Here is a 19417-nt window from a genome sequence, read left to right on the forward strand (position 1 = left end):
GGTAAGATCTAGTGGTCGTGGGTTCGAGTGTACATTATAACCCCCCCAAACCATATAGCGGCGGTAGCCTTGTGCATTGCTATGTTTATCTATGAAAAAGAGGGCTCAAGTGCATCTCCTTGTGTTGGGAGGTTTCAGCATTCCACCACCGAGAGGAAGAGAGAAATGACCAGTCTATAATATTAAGATTTGGATGGTTATTGGAGCCTAAAGCCTGGGCCTGGGCCCTACAATTAATTTTGTCTTAAAACTTGACAAATGACCAGTCTATAAGGTCGTCTACCCATTCAAGTAGTATGAAAGAATAGGATTTAAGTTTTCTGTCATATATGGTAAAGTTCTCTCCACCATTGGTGATTTGGGTTTGGCCCAGTGATTGGACTTTATGAAGGATGAAATGTCATCATAAACTCTCACCTCATATTGTATAAGATCGAAAGTACCCCTCCCCAATCCAATCGGAGGATCAGATTTCATGGTTGAAGAGATTCTGTCAAGAGAAATTGGGTCCAACAGAAATATTACTGAAACCATTCCACCCCCCGCCCCTAAACTCCCACCTCATATTGTATAAGATCGAAAGTACCCCTCCCCAATCCAATCAGAGGATCAGATTCCATGGTTGAAGAGATTCTATGAAGAGAAATTGGGTCCAACAGAAATATTACTGAAACCATTCCCCCCCCCCCCCCCCCCCCACCCCCAACCCAAATTTTATACAATAAGACAAGACAAATTGGAATATTGCAACATAAGAGGACTCAACCCATTTTCTTTTGTTTTTTGGGCCGGGGGAGCGGAGTGGGATGAACAGGCCCAGCACAATCTCGGCATTAAATGGGCCCAAGGTTCACCAGATTGGGCTTGGCTTCAATTGGCCAAAGCTAACCTGTACTTGGGAAGAACACAGCCATACTAGTAAAATATCACAGCAAATGGGTAACTAAAGGTCATAGGGCAGTTACTTTCAACCAGCTGAACATAGTCTGAACTCTGGCACCTATGTATACAGAGAATATGACCAGGCAACCCAACCCAACTGTCATTTTTAGTGAATAGTCCGATAGGTGGTCAAGGATAGCCTGAAAAATACTATGAGGTGTGCCAAGTGAATAGCCAAAGAGGCCCAAAAGAAATGAGAAATAAAACATAGGGAGAGGGTTTTCTCCGACGCCCGTGTACTAATTCAGGCAAAGGAGGGGACTGGGTTTTAAATCCGTAAATTGGGGGGGGGGGGGTTGAGGAGAGAGAAAACATGTAGAGCCGCCATGTTTATGTCTTGGCATGCAAAAGAATCCGCATGCGGATGGTGTGCGGATCTTTAACCGTAAAACATATTAACATTTCTCATCTCTACCATGTTTCAAACAACCCATTCAGGGCAAGCATGGGCACTGAACTGGACTAAAGAAGACTTGAAACCAGGACCTCTTGTGGAATATGGTGCAGCTGCACAGGCACCAACTCACCTACCATTCAAGTATATTCTGTTTCAAGAGTTCAGATATTTAAAGCTGATAGGGAAATAAGTGAATCTTATAATGAGAACAATTGAAGATAGGACAACTGACCTGAATTCTGAACTAGAGGATTTCTATTTATCTACTGGTTACCAAATATAATTCCCAATATAACCACTTCTCATATCCTAATTACTGTTGGAGAATCTGGCTGTCCCACAGAAGAGGATTTTGAAACATCCAAAATTCCAGGAGCTTCTTCCAAACAACTATGGGTGTCATCGCTGACCATCCCAATCATCATCTTCTGTACTTCCTCATTTGTATATATGTGGATCTTTGATACAATGTTACAGAACTCACTGCCAAATGCAAGAGAGTAAACAACTCAATATGCTTAAAGGAAATAATGAACAGAACAATTCAACAAGGAAATAACAGACAAAACAACAAAACAAGTCCACAGTATAGATGCTTACTGCCAAGGATCATCTCCAACAACCATCATATCATTTTCACTGTCCATGTAAAGAACTTGCCACCCTTTCTTAGGATCACGTAGAAGGCCCTCCATGGAAAATAGCCGCTCTAATTCACTCAGCAGATCATCATAGCTATTCATTCTCGAGAGATCAATAGCCCTTCCAACTAAATTTCCTTGCTTGTGAACCTTCACTCAGTTTATTTAGGATCAGATCAGAAAGAACTTAGGAAAAGCAATTAGTATGTGACTGTGTCGCCATAACAGCTTACCTTCGTACAACTCCTCCTACTGGAGCTCTGCCGGTTGGGACTAGGACTTTCCCCAGCCAAGGAAAACCCAAACAGTTTACAGCCAGTGGTAGTCTCATCCCAAGTTCCACATTTCTGGTTTTTGGCATCTGTGTCAAAAGTAGCCCGAGCAGATAAGCTGTCAGGTGGCTTCTGCTCATCCAATGTATTATGTGAACTTGGATTGTATTCTTCATCACTCGTACAACCAGGGAACCTTTTTTGGAACGAAGGCATGTTGAATTGGAGACTCTCTCTGTGTAAACTAGCCATAAATGGATGCATCACAGGATCGTGGCTTGAAACATATGTGTCATTAAATGGCATATACATGCTTCTGGCATTGGAAGAAAATGGGTATATCACTGGGTTGGCCCCCTGATACATATTGAACATGTTGCAACCACGACCAATCTTTTCCCAAGCACTAAGGTTGACCTCAGCTCTTCCATGCGGGGATGGCAAGGGGCATATTTCTTGACCTTGCAAGACCTTCTGGAATCTCTTGGATTCCGCAAAGCCTGTGTAAGTGGAGGATTGTTTTCTCATAATATCAGTATTTGTAGTATGTTCTGACAGGATTGACATTTGGCTTGCTGGATTGTTCATCTCAAAGTTCACTGGATGGTTGACCTTTCCACCACCAGACGCTGGTGGTATGAAACCAACATTTTCTTGACCTTGCAAGACCTTAGAGGATCTCACAGATTCATCAAAGTCCAAGAAGCCACTCCCTCCTGCTGCAACATAAAATAGACGTTGAACCTACTCAAGTCAGACAAATATATATACAATAAGCACTCAACTGTTATACTCTTTAAGGGAAGATAATACCAGATACAATGATGTTTGGTGAGGTTAATGGTGGACTGCTCCGAAATTTCTTCAACCTTGGGGCAGATTGAACATTCAAGGCTGGCAGAGATATGGAGGGCTCAATCTCCCATGGAGAAACTCGTTGTCGATGTTCTCTTGCAATATCTTCATCCCATCTGACCTGTTTTTATGCAGTTGCATCGAAGTTTAAAGTAAATAGGCCATAAAGGACTTCAGAATATCAAGAAGCTAGCTTCTGATGAAGGAGAGGGTCAAGGGACAACTTTAAATGATCACAAAAGTTATTCACAGTGACAGGACACATGATATGTTTCACTTATAAAAGCACCTAAGACATGCCCCACAATCAGGTAGACATGAGTTGTTCTTTTCTTTTCCATGGCAGTAAGAGACAACTGAAAACATGTCAATTGACCACTAGTAGAGAGGGATCTCAAAAAGCCCACAAAAGTAGTTGGCCCTTGGAAGATGGCTTCATTACAAGATTTGACTTCTATAAATGAAGCATTTAATAGTATATAAATGACTAGTTCTGAAAACCATACTGTTATCCTTCATTCTCTTAGTGCACACAAGGCATTAGATTTTACTTTCCATATCTTACAATGGGATTCATCTACCCTCTTTTGTCTTTGCACAAGGCTCAGTTACTCAAATGGAAAAAACAGTTGTAAGAGCAATAATAATAAATTGTCAGCCTTTTCACAATGTAACTGGTAGGACGATAACTAATGAATTTAAATCTAAAGAGAATATAGAACATATAGAGGGATCTAAGCAATATTCTCACATCTCATATTGAACCACTGATAGATTGTATTCAGATGATTTTATCCAACCAGCTCCTTGCATGTGTCTTTAAACAATGTCAGAAGTTAGTGGGACCAATGGAAGCCTCAATTGGTAGAACAAGTGGTGTTACTCCCAGTCCATTCGTTATGGAGAACACCAATGCCCAGATATCCATTGTCAGAATACAAACTATCTGGATTGTGCTCACTCTATTAGGTTATCCCTACGGATTCATGGGAAGTTGGGTTACACCACCGGTGCCATCCGGCTCCACTCCTAGTGATTCAACATACCAAAAATGGGAGACGGAGAACTAAATGTTTATGACTTGGTAGATCTTCTTTAATAAACCTAAAATTGGTAGGAGATTTATGCGAAGGATGCCGCCAAAGATATTTGGGATATCATAGCTAAGACATTTGACTATGTTAACAATTCTGCCAAGGTGTGTCAACTCCTTCAACGGATCATCATAATGGAGAAGGGGGATTTGTTTGATTCTGAGTACTATAATATTGTTATTGGTCTTTGGTAAGAGTATGACCACTACAAATATCTCCATTTGTCCAACCCCGAAGATTAGGCCAACGTTTATAGCACCTTTGAGAAGAGGCGTGCTTTGATCCTCCCTGGAGGGCTAAATCCAAGTACAAATTTTGGGTAGAGTCCCTCTTCCATCTCTGGATGAAGTATGTGGTTATTTGAAAAGTGAAGAAACAAGACGGGTGGCTATAGAACCAACACCATCCCTCGAGAGATCTACCCTAGTCTCCACATCACAACGGAGTTGGCTGGTCGAGGAAGAGGCCAAGGCCTAAGTCGTGGGGATGACAAAGACAGACTCAAGTGTGAGCATCAAGGCAAATCCCCGCATACAAAAGAAACTTGTTGAGTCCTACATGGTCAACTATAGAAAATTGGTTCAATCAGAATATTGAGAGAGCACACTTATCTTTGGTTGTTGAGCTTTTAAGAGATCTTCAAACCACAAACTCTTAGGAATCCTGTAACAAAATATGTTAGCAAAATAGACGGGCTGAGTTGTGTCACTTGACACTCTCCTTAAGACCATAGACGCCCCCAATGGTGCAACCGGGTGAGTTACGAATCGGCCTCCAAGATGAAACAACCCAATGGCACCTCTAGTAGTTGTGCACTCAACTGCTAGACCCCTTCAAGTACTCCAACGTGGTGCTCAAACTAAAGATGAAACACTCAAAATACACTTAAGTATAGACACTCAAAATAAGAGTGAAAAAATATCTCAACCCTCACAACACACCATAACTTGAGTGTACTTTGTAGTTGGTCATTTTGGTGTGTAACAATGCCCAGAGATCCCCTCTATTTATAGAGGAAAAGAGACTTTAAGAAAAGAAATGAAGAGACAGACTCTCTCAAGAAGGGGAAGAGATAAAGTCCCTCATTCAAGTCTCTCACAAGAAGAGGAAGAAATAAGGTTCCTCAAAATGAAGAGACAAAGACTCTCATAAAGTAAAGTAAAAGAGTCCCTAAGATGAAGAGACAAAGTCCTAAAAATTGAAGAGACCATATTAAGTATTATTTGTAAATACATGAAAGGTTATGAGAATACATAGAGATAAACATATGAGAAGTCATACAAGAAGATAGAAAGTTGTCAAATATGAAAATACACGAGAAACCAAAAGGTAATTTGAATCTTATAATAATTTAAATTAAATTATCATTTAAATTCCAACATCAACCCCCTAGATAGGGGGCACCTAGTGGTTCCCGAGGTGGTAGACGAGGGGGAGCCAGGCTTCACATTATGCTAATCACCGTGAGTACATGGGGTCAACTTTAGAGCCACAAATGGACAACTACTCCCTCACACAAGAGGACATTGAATTCTTCTAACTGGTTATGACATAGTTGGGCAGCACTTCTCCCACAACTATATTTTCCCTTACTCCGTCAAGTACTTCAGCCTATGCCCTCCATGCCTCTACTTCCGTACCTTCCTCCTCTTGGGTCAATGATTCCGGCACATGACCGGTATTCACAATTTTATCTATTTTCTCTGGTAGATATAGAATTAAAATTGCCAATGGATCCATTTCTTTGATCTCTGGTAAGGGTAGTGTTTGTGTTACTTCCTCCCATATCCATTAATTCTGCTCTTCATATCCTAAATTTTACTACTAATCTTCCCTCAGTGAGTCATTTAACCTAGTCTTTATACTCTTGTGTCACCTTTTTTCCTTCTCATTGTCTGTTTTAGGATTTGGTGACAAAGAGGATTATTGGTTGTAGACGTGAGAACGGGCTCTCAACCTTCTTGATCCCAGACCATCCTTTTTAGAGAAGCACAATCATTTGTTTGTGGGCGTCGTAACAATAGTTCTGTTGGATACTGTGATGATTTGGTATTGGCATTTGGGACATCCCCCTCCTTTCTTGTGATGAAAAAACAATTGCCCCACTTGTTTTCTTCTGCTTCCAATTCTCATGGATTTTAATGTGAACTATTTTTATTTGTTAACTATCGGTCTCATTATCCTTATCTTGGTCATTGGTCTACTATTCCTCTTCATATTGAACACACTGATGTTTGGGGACCTTCTCCCTGCACCTCATTGTTTGACTATCGGTATTTTGTCACTTCTGTTGACAATTGCTTACGTACTACTTAGGTCTTTCTACTGACTCATAAAACTGATGTTTGCGATGCTTTTAAGAAATTTTACCATATGGCATGCACCAAATTTGACACTAAGCTAAAGATTGTTCAATCTGAAAAGGGGTGAATATATGTATAGGGGGCTCCAAACCTTTTTTTATCGATAATGGTATTGTCCATCAGCTTGCATGTGTTGATACCCTCCAACAGAATGGGGTGGCTGAGCGAAAAAATCACCATCTTTTAGAAATGAAAAGAAGTTTATTGTTTTGGCCTTGTCCTAAGACTTTTTGGTCTAATGCTCTTCTTGGTGCCACCTTCTTGATTAATTGTATGCCCTCCTCTATTTTCATTTTAACAAATATGCGTGTACTAAGCTTGATATGTATCTTTCTTGGCTACTCTCTTGCCATAAAGGCTACAAATGCTACCATATCTCCTCATGGAAGTGGCTTATCTTCAATGATGTTACATTCTGTAAGTCAATTCCTATTTTTTCTCCCTCCAAACTAACCATGGGTGTGATAGTGAACAAGTATTTAATCATCATCTGTCGCTTATTCCCCCCCACCTTCTCTATGATGTTGGGAAACCTAGGGATGACAATGTTGATGATGTGCCCACATCAAAACCAATGGGAGATGGTATAGAAGAGGAACCTAGCCTTGAGGGAAGTGACAAGCAGAAGGAGGTAATGGTATACAAAAGAAGAGAAAGGAAGACCTACCAACAGTCCTCTTCAGATCACTTCCTCTGCCTCTTGCTTCTGAATCAGGTAACACACCTTCTCTTCCTTCTAAGCTAGATCTCCCCATTTCTATTCGGAAATGAATAAAAACTTGTACTAACCTTATAGCCAGGTTTGTAACCTATGATGCAATCTCTCCTACAAAATGCTTATTCAGCTACCCTTTACTCAACTCCTATTCCTAAGAATGTTAATGAGGCCACGACTAGTCTCAAGTGGAAGGAAGCTATAAGAGGAGATGAGGGACCTAGAGAAGAACTATACCTGGGGTCTTGTTGATCTTCCAGAAGGAAGGGTGCCAGTAGGGTGCAGATGAGTCTACTCAATCAAATACCGATCAATAACACCATTGAAATATACAATGCCAGGTTGGTAACTAAAGGATATAGTCAAGTGTACGGAATTGACTACCAGGAGACATTTGCTTTGGTGGCTAATCACAACTTGATAAGAGTTCTTTTATTAATGGTTGCTAACAAGGACTAGCCATTGTATTAGTTGGCTATGAATAATGCATTTCTCAATGGGACTTGGTAAAAGAAGTGTATATGCAAGTTCCTTCGGGCCTTAAGTTTCCCGAAGTTGAAAGTAAAGAGTGCCTCTTTAAGAATCTCTCTATGGTCTCAAACAGTCTCCAAAGGCTTGGTTTGAAAGGTTTAGACAAGTTATTCTAAAGAATGGATATGCCCTCGGAGTTAGGATGACCATACACTATTCATTTGTCAAGGTAGTGGTAATATTACAACCTTGATTGTCTATGTGGATGATATTGTTGAATGTTGGGTTATAAACCCGTTGCCTTACCTATTGATCAAAATCGCAAACTAGGTGACGACGATGATATAGGAAAGTATTAGAGACTGGTGGGGAAGTTGATCTATCTTTCCTTTACGTATAAGGATATTGCTTATGTTGTTGGGGTAGTAAGTCAGTTGGACTATTGTATGACCGGCTATGAAGTGTGGGGTGGAATGTTGGGCAGTTAAGAAATGTCATATATAGAAGCTATGTCTAGCAAAGATGGATGTATGGCAAAAGTAAGAAGGATAAAGTAAGGAATGAACATATTAGAGCTGAGTAGGGAGTTGCACCAATTAATGACAACCTCCGAGAAAGTCGTTTGAGGTGATTTGGCCATGTTCAATGGAGGCCTGAGGATGCCACAGTAAGGATGAGTGATATGATCCCGATTAAAGGAGCTAAAAAATCTAGGGGCATGCCTAAAATGATTATAGGATAGGAGAAGTTGTGAGGAATAACATGCATAGTCTAAGTCTTGTCCCAAGTATGAACTTGGATAGAGCCTATTGGAGGGCAAGGATCCATGTAACGAACCCCATTTAGCTGAGATTCTCCTAACTATTGGGCTATGCCTCTTTCCTCTTACTTTCGTTTCTCATCTCTCCTATTTTAATGTTACCTCAATCTTCCATTTTTTGTTTTGCTCGGATCCATGTAGTCGACCCCATTGAGTTATCATGAGGTTGAGTTTGTTGTTATTGTTGTTGGGGTAGTAAGTCAGTTCATGCATGCACCTATAAGTGGGCATTAGATGCTATGTATTGTATTCTTCGGTACTTGAAGTCCAGTCCAGGAAAAGGAGTACTATTCTCTAGACATGACCATGTGAAAATTGAGGGGGTGCACTGATGCGGAATAGGCAGCTTCTATTACTAATAGAAGGTCTCAATTAGGATATTGCACATTTGTAGGAGAGAACCTGGTTACCAGGAGAAGTAGAAGCAATTTGTGAAATCCTATAGTTAAGTAGAAGCAATTTGTGAAATCCTATAGTTGAAGAAACTAGTCCAAGAGATGGGGTGTGAGGCTGAGGGCCCCATGCGGTTGTATTGTGACAACAAGGTTGCCATTAGTATAGCCCATAACTCAGTGCAACATGATCATACAAAAAATGTTGAATTTGATCGACAATTCATCAAGGAAAAGATTGGCTGACTACATTTGCACCCCATTCGTGAAAACAGGAAATCAGCTAGCTGTCACCAAAGGAATCAGCTCTCTGCAGTTTCATACCCTCTTGAACAAGCTGGGCATGTATGACATTTATTCTCCAACTTGAGGGGAAGTGTTAGAGTTCATATTGTAAGGGTAGAATGGGAAATAGCATGTGAAATAAGCACACATGTGTACTGGGTGTTAGTAAAGGGCACTTATGTAAGTTTACTTTTGTTTTTACCTAATGTGAATGAATATAGGTGAGAGGCATCAATTAATACCCCTCATCTTTTCCTGCACAACCTTTGTACCTTCCTCTCTTCATCTTGTAATTTCTCATTTTCCTTCTTTCTCCCTTTTCTTCTTGACCACCATTGTTGCTGTACCATATTACAAATACGAACCATATGACATCAAGGACCACGGCCCCAACACCATAAACACACAACCAAAACAAATTCCTATATGTAGGGCATATCTAACAGTTGTCATCTTTTGACTTCTGTCATAAATATAATACGAGTAAAATGTTTGACAAGTTCATTACTCTGAGCAACTTAAGTAAAAAATAAATTTAACAAGATTATAGAAAAGTTACAATGCATGTACCATCAAACATCTCCATTTTGAATCAGGCCATCTATAGGGATCGACATCACCTATACCAGTCACTTCACCGTTGCATCTGCACCAAAAAAGAAATATTTATATAATGTCATATTTTGTTGGGTAATGGTTATGGAAATGCTGTTGGTCATGGAAGATAGTCATACTATAACAGACCTTCTCTCTGCTGTGTCTTCCATCTCGAATCTCATTTTAAACCTCGTTCCAATAGACACTGAATCAGTGATACTTTTTATATATTTTTGGTAAGGAATGACAAACTCTGCTGGACTTCCCCTGCATTGTAGCATGGTAATGTGGATGAAATGTGTCAATAAATGAGGAACGGTGTCAAACATAAATCTCTTAAAATAAGTCTTATTTGTTAAAATCACTATGAGGGCAACTCTCCGGGAGTAACTTGAGTAATACTAGTACAGAAAATGTTTGAATCTCTATGTCCAGCTTTCTTTTAAGAAAAAGCACACATTTATTGTATCTCATTGGTTAACAGGTTGCATATTCGCTTCGATCGATTGTAGAAAGCATGGTATTTCAGCGGTTGTTATACAAGACTGAATCTAGGGATGACAAAAAATAATGATGCTAATATGGTCTGGATTAGGAGAATTATTTTTTGAAGAACTTTTTCACACTTGAAAATCTAGAAAGCTTTAAAATTTATGTTTGTTTTCAGATTTATTCAAAACTTGTTGTTGGGTGATTGCTTAGATAATTCCTAGCATAGTTTTAAAAAGAATTTAAATCCATCATTTGTGTCATCTCATTACATATCATGGCATGCTTCTCTATGCCAGAGGAAACAAAAAAATAAATTTGAAAAACTTCAAAGAACATTCGAAGCCCATAAAAAGCAAACCTTTGGCTCTTGTTGGATGGAAGAACATTCGAAGCCCATAAAAAATGGGGCCTAGGGATTCTGACTCTCAAGAGAGTCAATAACGCAGTTTAAAGATCTATATTATGGATCTCAGATGCAAGCAGGCCAAATGGTGAAATCTGTGATCAGATATGAGATAAAGGAAGCAATTGTGTTGTTAGGGGAAGAATTCATATTGATGGGAGGGGAAGGAAAAGAGATGAGATCGATCATTTTGGGAGGAAGAAGAGAGGAGAAGATAACAGAAGAGAAGAGAAGACAGGAAGTCAAGTTCGGGATACTAATCCCATATGCACTGCTAAATGGCACGAAAACTCTTAAAAAAATTATAATCTTTACTAAAATCATCTCTAATTGATCGTGATGGTATTACATATAACTCCTAATCACACTCACACTCAATAAAGTAAAATAAACTCAAAACATAACTCTACCTAGCCATTAAGTATTCTAATCTAACTCAAACAACCAACTAAACCAATCCCGTACCAACTTTATCCTCACTTTTTGGGCTTATAAATTAGGCCCATTACAACGAAGGCCAAAAAATAAAAAGCCCAGCCTATAATATAACTACCCAAAGGTCAATCTCAGCCCATTGGACTGCCACCAGCACCTTATAGGTCTCCCAAGCTTGGAAATAGGCCTCCATACGGGATTAATGCCTAACGCAATTGCATCAATTCCCCTAGTGTTGAAAAAAACTCGCTCTTGAGTTTGCAGAATGGTCGGAATAAAACACTTTAATGGGTGTTTGCAGTTCCTTAACTGTGACTCGAACAAAATTCAAAATTTGAAGTTTAGGCGTTGCATCTGTACCTTGAAATATGAGGGGAATAACAAATTCAATATGATAAACATCCTTCATTGTAATGGAGTTTGTTGTTACTTCACCCTTAATAATCATCTGATCTCCCTTTCTCGTTCGTTGTTGTTCCTCGTCAGAGTGGTTTCATCTTGTGTTCTTCCTGTGGTTGCACTGTTGGTGCTGCCTTTTTTGTATTCCAAGCATACTCCATCAACTAGTCCTCGTAAAGCAAATGTAGGTCATAGATGAAAAGGCTTTTAGGGTGCACAATTTTTTGTTGTGATCAATGACACCCCTTCATGCTTACGTGGTCAAAAGAATTGATACTTTGCAATAAGCACCATCATAATGCTAGGATTGAGAATTCGACAAAGACATCATCTTATAATTCAATGATGATTTCATTAATCTTTGATAGCATCACCACCACGGATTGCGAGATGAAATTGTCACTTTGCCCATCATCTGTTAGTAAAATAGCAGTTTGCCCAATTATAATATCGAACTTGTAGGCATCATGGCTAGGTTCGGCCTTGAGACCAAATAATGCAGTCTGAAAATCCAGATTATTGGATCTTAGATGCAGGCAGACCCAATGATCAACTATGTGATAAGATCTAAGATAAATGAAGCAACTGCACTGTTAAGGGAAGAAATTAGATCGATGGAAGCGGAGGGAAAAGAGATAAGATCGATCCTCTTGGGAGGAAAGAGAGAAAACATGTGAAAGAAGAATTAGAGGGTGGGACGAAAGGGGACGACGGCCAAGATGGAAAGCCACACAGGCACACACACTCAACCAAACTTCAGTTTCAATCTCTATTCTGAAACTACGTCATAGGTACAAGTTATATAAAAGAAGAAACACCACTAACAAAGGAAATTTGTTTAACTAGGAAACAAACTCAAATAAGGAACCTGGAAAATAAATCTAATCTCCTCATCATCCACCAATCTTATCTAAAATTCCCAATTATTAAAGATTACAAGGTAATTCAAAATCAATAAATAAACTTCTAATGTCCTACCGAACCAGAACAAGGTTGGTACCTGGCTCATCTTAGTCTGAATGGCCAAGTTGGTCAAGCCGGGTTTACCATCAATCTGCATTAGTGAATTTGGCTTGCGTGGTCAAATAAGGATGAAAATTTCTCACTAATCTTGGCAATCCTTGGGTTCAAGTGCTTCAGAAGAAGTATCTTTAAAAAGTCTAATTCTTTCAAGCTATCACTAGAAAAGAGGACTCCTGCGTCTGGAGACAAATCCTCAGAAGTAGAACCTTCTGAGCAAGGGCATTCAATGGTGGTCAAGAGATACTTGTTGTGGGGAGTATGACTATTTGTCAAAGAGGGTGTGTGACTGGAGTGATTTTGCAAACTTTTCTCTTTGAGAATGTTATTAGATTGTTTCCCCTCTTGTGGGAGAACCAAACAAGTCTTGTGGTTGTGTTCATTTTTTAGCTTCCCCTCTCCTTTCAAATCAAATCTTCATCAAGTCTATGGTTTCTCTTCTTCTTCAGAAGTTGTATCTTAGTGAGTCAATGTACAATGGGTAAGGAGGTTAGAAACAAAGTTTGAGATGGAGAAATTTGACCAACCTTGCTTTGCAGGGAATCAAAGTTAAAAAGTTATTGATATATACCGTACACAGAAGGCATTTAAGGATAGAAAGAGAAGCCTACCAGACTGTTGAAGGTAAGGGAGGAAGATATTATCCATATGTGTTTTGTCTTAAACTCAATGCGACATTGTTCACTAGAGAAGTATTTTATAACTTTTTGTTAAGCAATCATAACAGCTAATTCTTACAAACTAGCAGACATACAGCAATAGGATATACATGTGCTGAATGAAGATGTGATCCATTTCTGTTTCGTTTTGACTTCTCAAAGCCCTTCATTGTAGTGACATGTTTGTGACAGTATAGAATTCATTATGACAGAGGAAAAAAACACATGAAACTTTGAGTATCTCATTTTTTTTAAGAGTGTTTTGACTATATGACTATTTATAACAATACCTTGGGCTGTAGAATACATGAAACATGGTCTTGGTGGTTATCGCGTTAGCAACAGGGGAAAGAACATTAAGATGGATATTATGGTCACCAGGAATTGAATTAGGAGAACCATTTCTAGGGCGACCAGCTCTCCGTATTCCCAACCTCAGTTCTCCACTTTCACCCCTACAAAACTGTTGTCTAAGCAGACAGAACTTAACAAATTAAACGGAAGCAAAAGTTCAAGATAAATTGAGTCGCACATACCTCAGAAAGAGCACTGCATCACCTGAAACAAGATTCTTTTGGCTTACAAATGTACTCCATCCAGTAGTGAGCAGATGCCGCCGTGGCTGACCTGAAAAGTGAACATAAAATTCGGGGAGCTTTCTTTCTTAAAGCAGTGTATTTACACTAATCCTACCAAACACACCTCTGTAAATATGTCGAAATTTCCATTCAACTCCATGAAGGTCCTTGGCAGTGAGCTCCTGGGAGGGTCTTTGCTGTTTATAATCCTGCAGTACAGAAAATTGTCAAGTTTAGCGTGAAACATACCAGGAGTAACCCAACTTAACCGATGATCATCGGAGAAAAGTCGAGAGAAAAAGCTCACCAAGGGTGGGAAGCAGTCCTCTGCAGCTCTACGTGGGACAGAAAACCCACCATGAGTACTAGTATCAGAAGCTGTGAGTGTTTTACAGAACATATGAGGGGTCGATTTGCACGGCAAAGTTCCATTCCCCTCGTCAACTCCGACCTCTTCTTCACGGCACTGGTCCTCTAAATTCCTTTCCGCCAACTGAGCAATACCCACGATTTAGAAGAACGATGAGATTTATTTTTTCATTTTTTGTTTCTAAAGGATAGAATCTAGCTATTACATGGGAACTGGAATTAGATTTAACAAACTCAATGAAAGTCAAAGTCATGAAGGAGGCAGTATTAGTATGGAGGAAAGAATTCGATTCAATTCATCAGGTTTCTCTCACATATATCACATTAGACAAAAGTAGCCAATGCTAAAAACAGCATACACACAAAGGGCAGCTCTGGTAACATGTCAAAGACATACCTCTGGTTGAGGAAACAATGTCACCTGTGTATAGACCTCATCATTCTCTTTGTTGGCCTGCACCCAGGTACAGAAAATAAAATAAAACCAAAGAAACAGGGAGGGAGAGAGAGAGAGAGAGAATTGTTGAATTCAATCCAAAAGAGAAAACCCAGTACTCACAAGTAGTTGGACATTAACGACCCTGCAGAATATCTGGGGCTGGAGATTAAAGGTGGGCATTTCTAAACATGGGAAAGGTGAGGAAGCAGCAGTCTGCTCCAAATGACCTTGAGGGAAGTAGACGACTACACTCCCTTTCTTGGGCAGGGAGGTATGAGGGCCAGCACATGCATGCCATAGCTCCAAGTAAATTGAAGAAGTCACGGGAGAAGCAGAGGAAGTTGAAGAACAAGAAGAGGACGATGAAGAAGACAGAGAACAAATAACACCACCGGCCTTGTCATGATCTCCATAGCATGCACTCTTCTCCCCCTCTTTCACTGCCTGGTTCAGGTCAATTTCCATGAACACCTGTATTCCTCTTGTAAGCACACGAGGAGAAGGGGAAAGAAGAAAATAAAGAGGAATAAAATGATTCCAAGCGGGGAGATTAGAAAAAGCAAGAACTCAAAAAGAATGGCAAGAAAGCAAAGGAAAAACAATATGAGGAACTTAACACAGAAGCGAGCAGAGGAAACTAAAGCACAAGAGACGGGAATTCAAGTTTGGGAGAAAGTACCCACTGCTCTCTTTAAGGTAAAAATAAGAAAAATAAAATAGAAAAGGGTATCAAATGATAACAAAAAATTCAAATAATGATTCTTCCCCCATTTGCAGAAGTGAGCAGAGGAAGCAGAAGCAGGAGGACATAGACAATTGCCATATAAGCACAGAAACAGAAGGGGAAAAAAAGCCAATGCTGGTTGTGGGTTTTGGACACAGACTAACGTTATTAATCTGTGAGTGTGTGCGTGTATGGAAGAGAGATAGAGAGATAGAGAGATAGAGAGATAGAGAAGGGAGGGGTGGGGGGGACAGCCAGAGACAGAACAGAACCCACACCCCCACTGCCCCACCCTTTGCTCTACCTTTTCTTTTTTCTCTCTCTCTCTCTCTCTCTCTCTCTCTCTCTCTCTCCTTTTTCTCGTGTTTTTCTTTTTCTCCTTTTTCTCTCATTTGGCTTTGGCTGTGACCTGATGGAGAGTGGGAAGGAACTGGGATCACTACCCATCCCCGACAAAAAAAAAAAAGGTTTTCAACACCACCACCAAGGAAACAAAGTGGGTAATGGGTATGGGTTGGCTTTGAATTCAATCAATTTTTCATGAAAGAAAGAAAAATTCCAACTTGCGTTTCGTATACCAAAATCAAACCCATATGTGTCCCACATAGAGCAGAAGATGACATTAGAGAAAAGTATGCAAGTAAAATAAAGATGAAGCTTAAAAGTGGAGTAATGTTTGGTCACTTTGTCATTGATACAGTGGCTGTCTGCTTTCTTTTTCAGTTAAATGCTTCATTGCTTTGATAGTAGTGACTAGAGAGAGGGAGAGAGGGAGAGAGGGAGAGAGAGAGAGATCAGAGGAGGTGTGAATGAGTGTGAGACTCTTTAATTATTAAATATTAAAATAAAAGAAACTAATGAGTGAGAAGAGAGAGAAATAGACAGATGGTGCCTGGTGGGGGCCTGAACTTTGGCTGCAAATGAAAGGGGGAGTCTTTGTTGGTAGGACTCCAATGTCTCAGAATCTCTTCCACTCACGAGTCACGACTCACGTAGACAAGTCGTAGTTGTATAGAAAAGAGAGAGAAAGAGATTGTAGTTACCCATCAATGGCAATGGGGCCTGCGCTTTTGGTGCTAATATGCCATCCTTTGCTCCACTCTTCCTTTTTTCGAATACCCAACCCTACAAATCCCACATTCTCTCTCTCTCTCTCTCTCATATTGACATTGGGATCCCCATCTAGAACTTACCCTCGTCCTGTTCTCCGATTAGTAAATTACCCTTTCTCTCTCTCTCTCTCTTCCCCATCTCTGTTTCTATTTCAGTCACTCAGTGGTGGGTTATGTCTTCTTCTCTAATGCGCCCACACGCGCGCACACACCGGTCTCTTCTCCTCCACCTCGTCCGCAAAGTGTCTTGAGGAAAAATAAAGAACGAAAAAGCTGCTAACCCCTCCCTCTTTTACGGAAGGCTCGAAAGTGATTGCAGAAGTAATTAAAAACGACGTATGCGCTACTAATACCATGATCAGCAAATCGTGCCGTTAGAGCCAAACTTATAAAACGCAGTATAATGTATCGTATCGGTACGGATTGGTCAAAATCAGGCTGATTTTGAAATTTTAAAAGAAAACCAATTGGAAATGTGAATTGGTGAAAGAACAAATTTCACTAATAATTGTGATATCTAATTTTTCTTATTAATAAATAAATTATTTATGAAATATATGGCTAATAAGCATGATTAAATCAACTTTACTGTTTGCCACTTCTAACTAATTTTGTAGGGCATTACTTTTGTTTGTTTTATGTTATCTATTGTTCTTACCAAATTTCTTTTTGATTAGTTTCCTTTGCAATCTACATGATTCACCAACAAAGATTTAGCACACGAGTTAGGGGGAGATTAAAACTCAATATCACTTTTTTTAGGGGCCAAGGCTCTATATCATTGCATTAATGGTTACTTTTTTTAATGCTGCATTTGTTTATATTTGTTTACATTCTAAATTTTTATTTATCAAATATAATAAGGGTTTTATGTTGAATATATAATTATGATTACAAAACTTTTCTTTTCCTTTCAAAAGCGATTTCACTTTCCTCTACTTGTAATCAAATGAAGCGCACTACACAAATGGTTTTTATTTTTTGCTAACGAAGGGTATTCAGCCTTCGGTCTGACTAGTCCTGCGAGTTTATACTGACCCCATAACCACATGAACTGAGTCATACCAGGATTGAATAAAAATCATTTAACTTTCATTGAAAATAATGAAGAGCACAAAATACCCTGTGTGAATGGGCCTAACTCGACTACCACATGCAAAACACAATTCTCTCAAGAATCAAACAAAGAATCAGAACATATTTTAGGTGTTGCATGACACATTCATTCTTGGAAATATGCCTGAATGTATATAAATCCAATATATATGAAGTATCATCCTCCATTAAATAGTTCATCTGCTTACTGCTCTGACAATACTCGGATGGAATTGGACCCATTGAATGGTATATCTGGACTCAACACAGACATTCAGTTTTTATGTTAGGGGGAACATTTTGTTGGGGAAGGGAATGGGAAGGGGACTGGAAATAACATATACTTTCCCTTCATTAATAGACTTGCCAAGTGTTGAAGGAACCTCTATAATTGAGATGCCTAATCAAATTTATGGATGTGAGAGGATTGGATAGCAAAACTAAATTTCTGGGCCCTAACCATGTTCAGGCTTCCCATTAGAATCCAATATTCTATTGGGAACTTTAGTCTGTCCTTGGTGCTATGATTTGTGTAACAATTCATGTTGCCTTCTGTCTAACAGAGCCTTAGATCAGAGATGCTCTCTCTCTCTCTCTCTCCCTCTCTAAAAGAGTAAGCCCATCTCATATTTCAAAATGGGATTTAGACCATTTTAACAAGTGGGCCTTATGTTGTTGCAAAGAGGAGTTTAAATCAGCACCAGTTTGGTCTCCTTGCTTTCTATGGTGCACCATTTGCTTTCAACTTTTGCTCATTCAAATTTGTCATCCTCCATCCATTTTCTCTCTCTCTCTCTCATATCTTATGTTTCGGACTAAATTTGGAATGTTTTGAAGTTAGTTACATAATTAAGTTAGGTAAAAATAATAGAAGCTTTTACTTTAATTTATATTTAATTTTAATTATCTTATTTTTTTTCTTTCTTTTTCAACCAAACGAAGTTCTAAGAGACTATGATTCGTATCAAATAATAATGAAATGAAAGAACAATTACAGGACTTACGTGAAGTAGAAGGAATTCGGAAAAAAAAAAAAAAAAAGATGAAGGCAATAGAAATTGAAGAAAGGTTAACCATTGGGCCCCATTATAACCTAATCTTATCGATATTTTAATTATGAGAGAAAAGAAAACTATCAGATATCATATACCGACATCAAAACAGAATAGATGTGAAAAGACCGCATTGAAAATGCTGGTACGTACATACACCTTTCTATTGACTACATAATTATATAAATTAAGGAAAAATGATGATCACATTGTCGGTGTGATGTGCCATTTTACACTCTCCCTCCTTCAGGACATGTGGTCAAAAATTGGCCTGAATTGGCAAAAATATGCCCTAACCCAAGAAATGTATGTCCAAATCGATGGATTCAGATCGATTAGAATCGAGATCGGCGTCAAAACTGATTCCAATCCAAATCAAATCCTATCCTAATCTTTTAAATACTGTTTGGAGTTGGTTTCAATGAATCTACTAAGCATAGCTTAAAAGTTATGCTATTGAGAGAGAGAGAGAGAGGTTTTGGGAATAAAGTGCGACAAGAGAAGTCTCGTGAAGAAGAAGAAGAAGAGAAAGGTCAGAGAGGAGGCAGAAGCAGGGAAGCAGAAGCAGAGAAGAGATAAAAGGAGTGCAGGGAACAGAAATAGAGCTGTCAATGTCAGGAGAAAAGCCCTCGAGATTCAAGCCGGCTCCTTCTGCTCTGCTCTGCTCAATGAGTGAGAAGTGAGAGAAGGCCTTCTTCTTACCATTTCCTCTTAAATCACTTTCGGAGCTGTTTGTTTGTGGACTGTAAATGGAATGGATGGGTCTATTTCAAACTGTCTGTATCTCTGTGACTTT

At 39.3% G+C, this 19417-nt stretch overlaps 1 protein-coding gene across 3 annotated transcripts; it reads right to left on the bottom strand.

Annotated features, from left to right (window-relative positions):
- Positions 1 to 1271: 1271 nt before the first annotated feature.
- On the bottom strand, positions 1272 to 15557 carry LOC122081922 (auxin response factor 4). Of its 3 annotated transcripts, none has more exons than XM_042649333.1 (12): positions 14759 to 15556; positions 14597 to 14653; positions 14138 to 14323; positions 13955 to 14039; positions 13789 to 13879; positions 13543 to 13707; positions 9992 to 10111; positions 9818 to 9893; positions 3066 to 3228; positions 2214 to 2968; positions 1940 to 2130; positions 1272 to 1822 (listed from the first exon to the last, which is right to left on the bottom strand). In XM_042649333.1, the coding sequence occupies exons 1-12, from the start codon at positions 15101 to 15103 to the stop codon at positions 1642 to 1644; spliced, it is 2415 nt and encodes an 804-aa protein (XP_042505267.1). In that variant the 5' UTR covers positions 15104 to 15556; the 3' UTR covers positions 1272 to 1641. The 3 variants fall into 3 exon arrangements, with proteins under 3 accessions (XP_042505267.1, XP_042505266.1, XP_042505269.1); XM_042649332.1 differs by having other exon boundaries at positions 2214 to 2971; XM_042649335.1 differs by lacking the exon at positions 13543 to 13707 and having other exon boundaries at positions 2214 to 2971; positions 14759 to 15557.
- Between the last annotated feature and the right edge of the window lie 3860 nt (positions 15558 to 19417).

Source organism: Macadamia integrifolia, chromosome 6 (genome assembly GCF_013358625.1).
Source record: "Macadamia integrifolia cultivar HAES 741 chromosome 6, SCU_Mint_v3, whole genome shotgun sequence".
NCBI classification, from domain to species: Eukaryota; Viridiplantae; Streptophyta; class Magnoliopsida; order Proteales; family Proteaceae; genus Macadamia; species Macadamia integrifolia.

Bases quoted from the DNA above. Each gene is read 5' to 3' on its own strand.
- LOC122081922 (XM_042649332.1), bottom strand. From the start codon at position 15,103: ATGGAAATTGACCTGAACCAGGCAGTGAAAGAGGGGGAGAAGAGTGCA. The intron at 10,112-13,542 runs GTATTGTTATAA...GCTACAATGCAG, and splicing joins CATGTATTCTACAGCCCAAG to GGGAAGTCCAGCAGAGTTTG. The intron at 9,894-9,991 runs GTCTGTTATAGT...TTTTTGGTGCAG, and splicing joins GAAGACACAGCAGAGAGAAG to ATGCAACGGTGAAGTGACTG.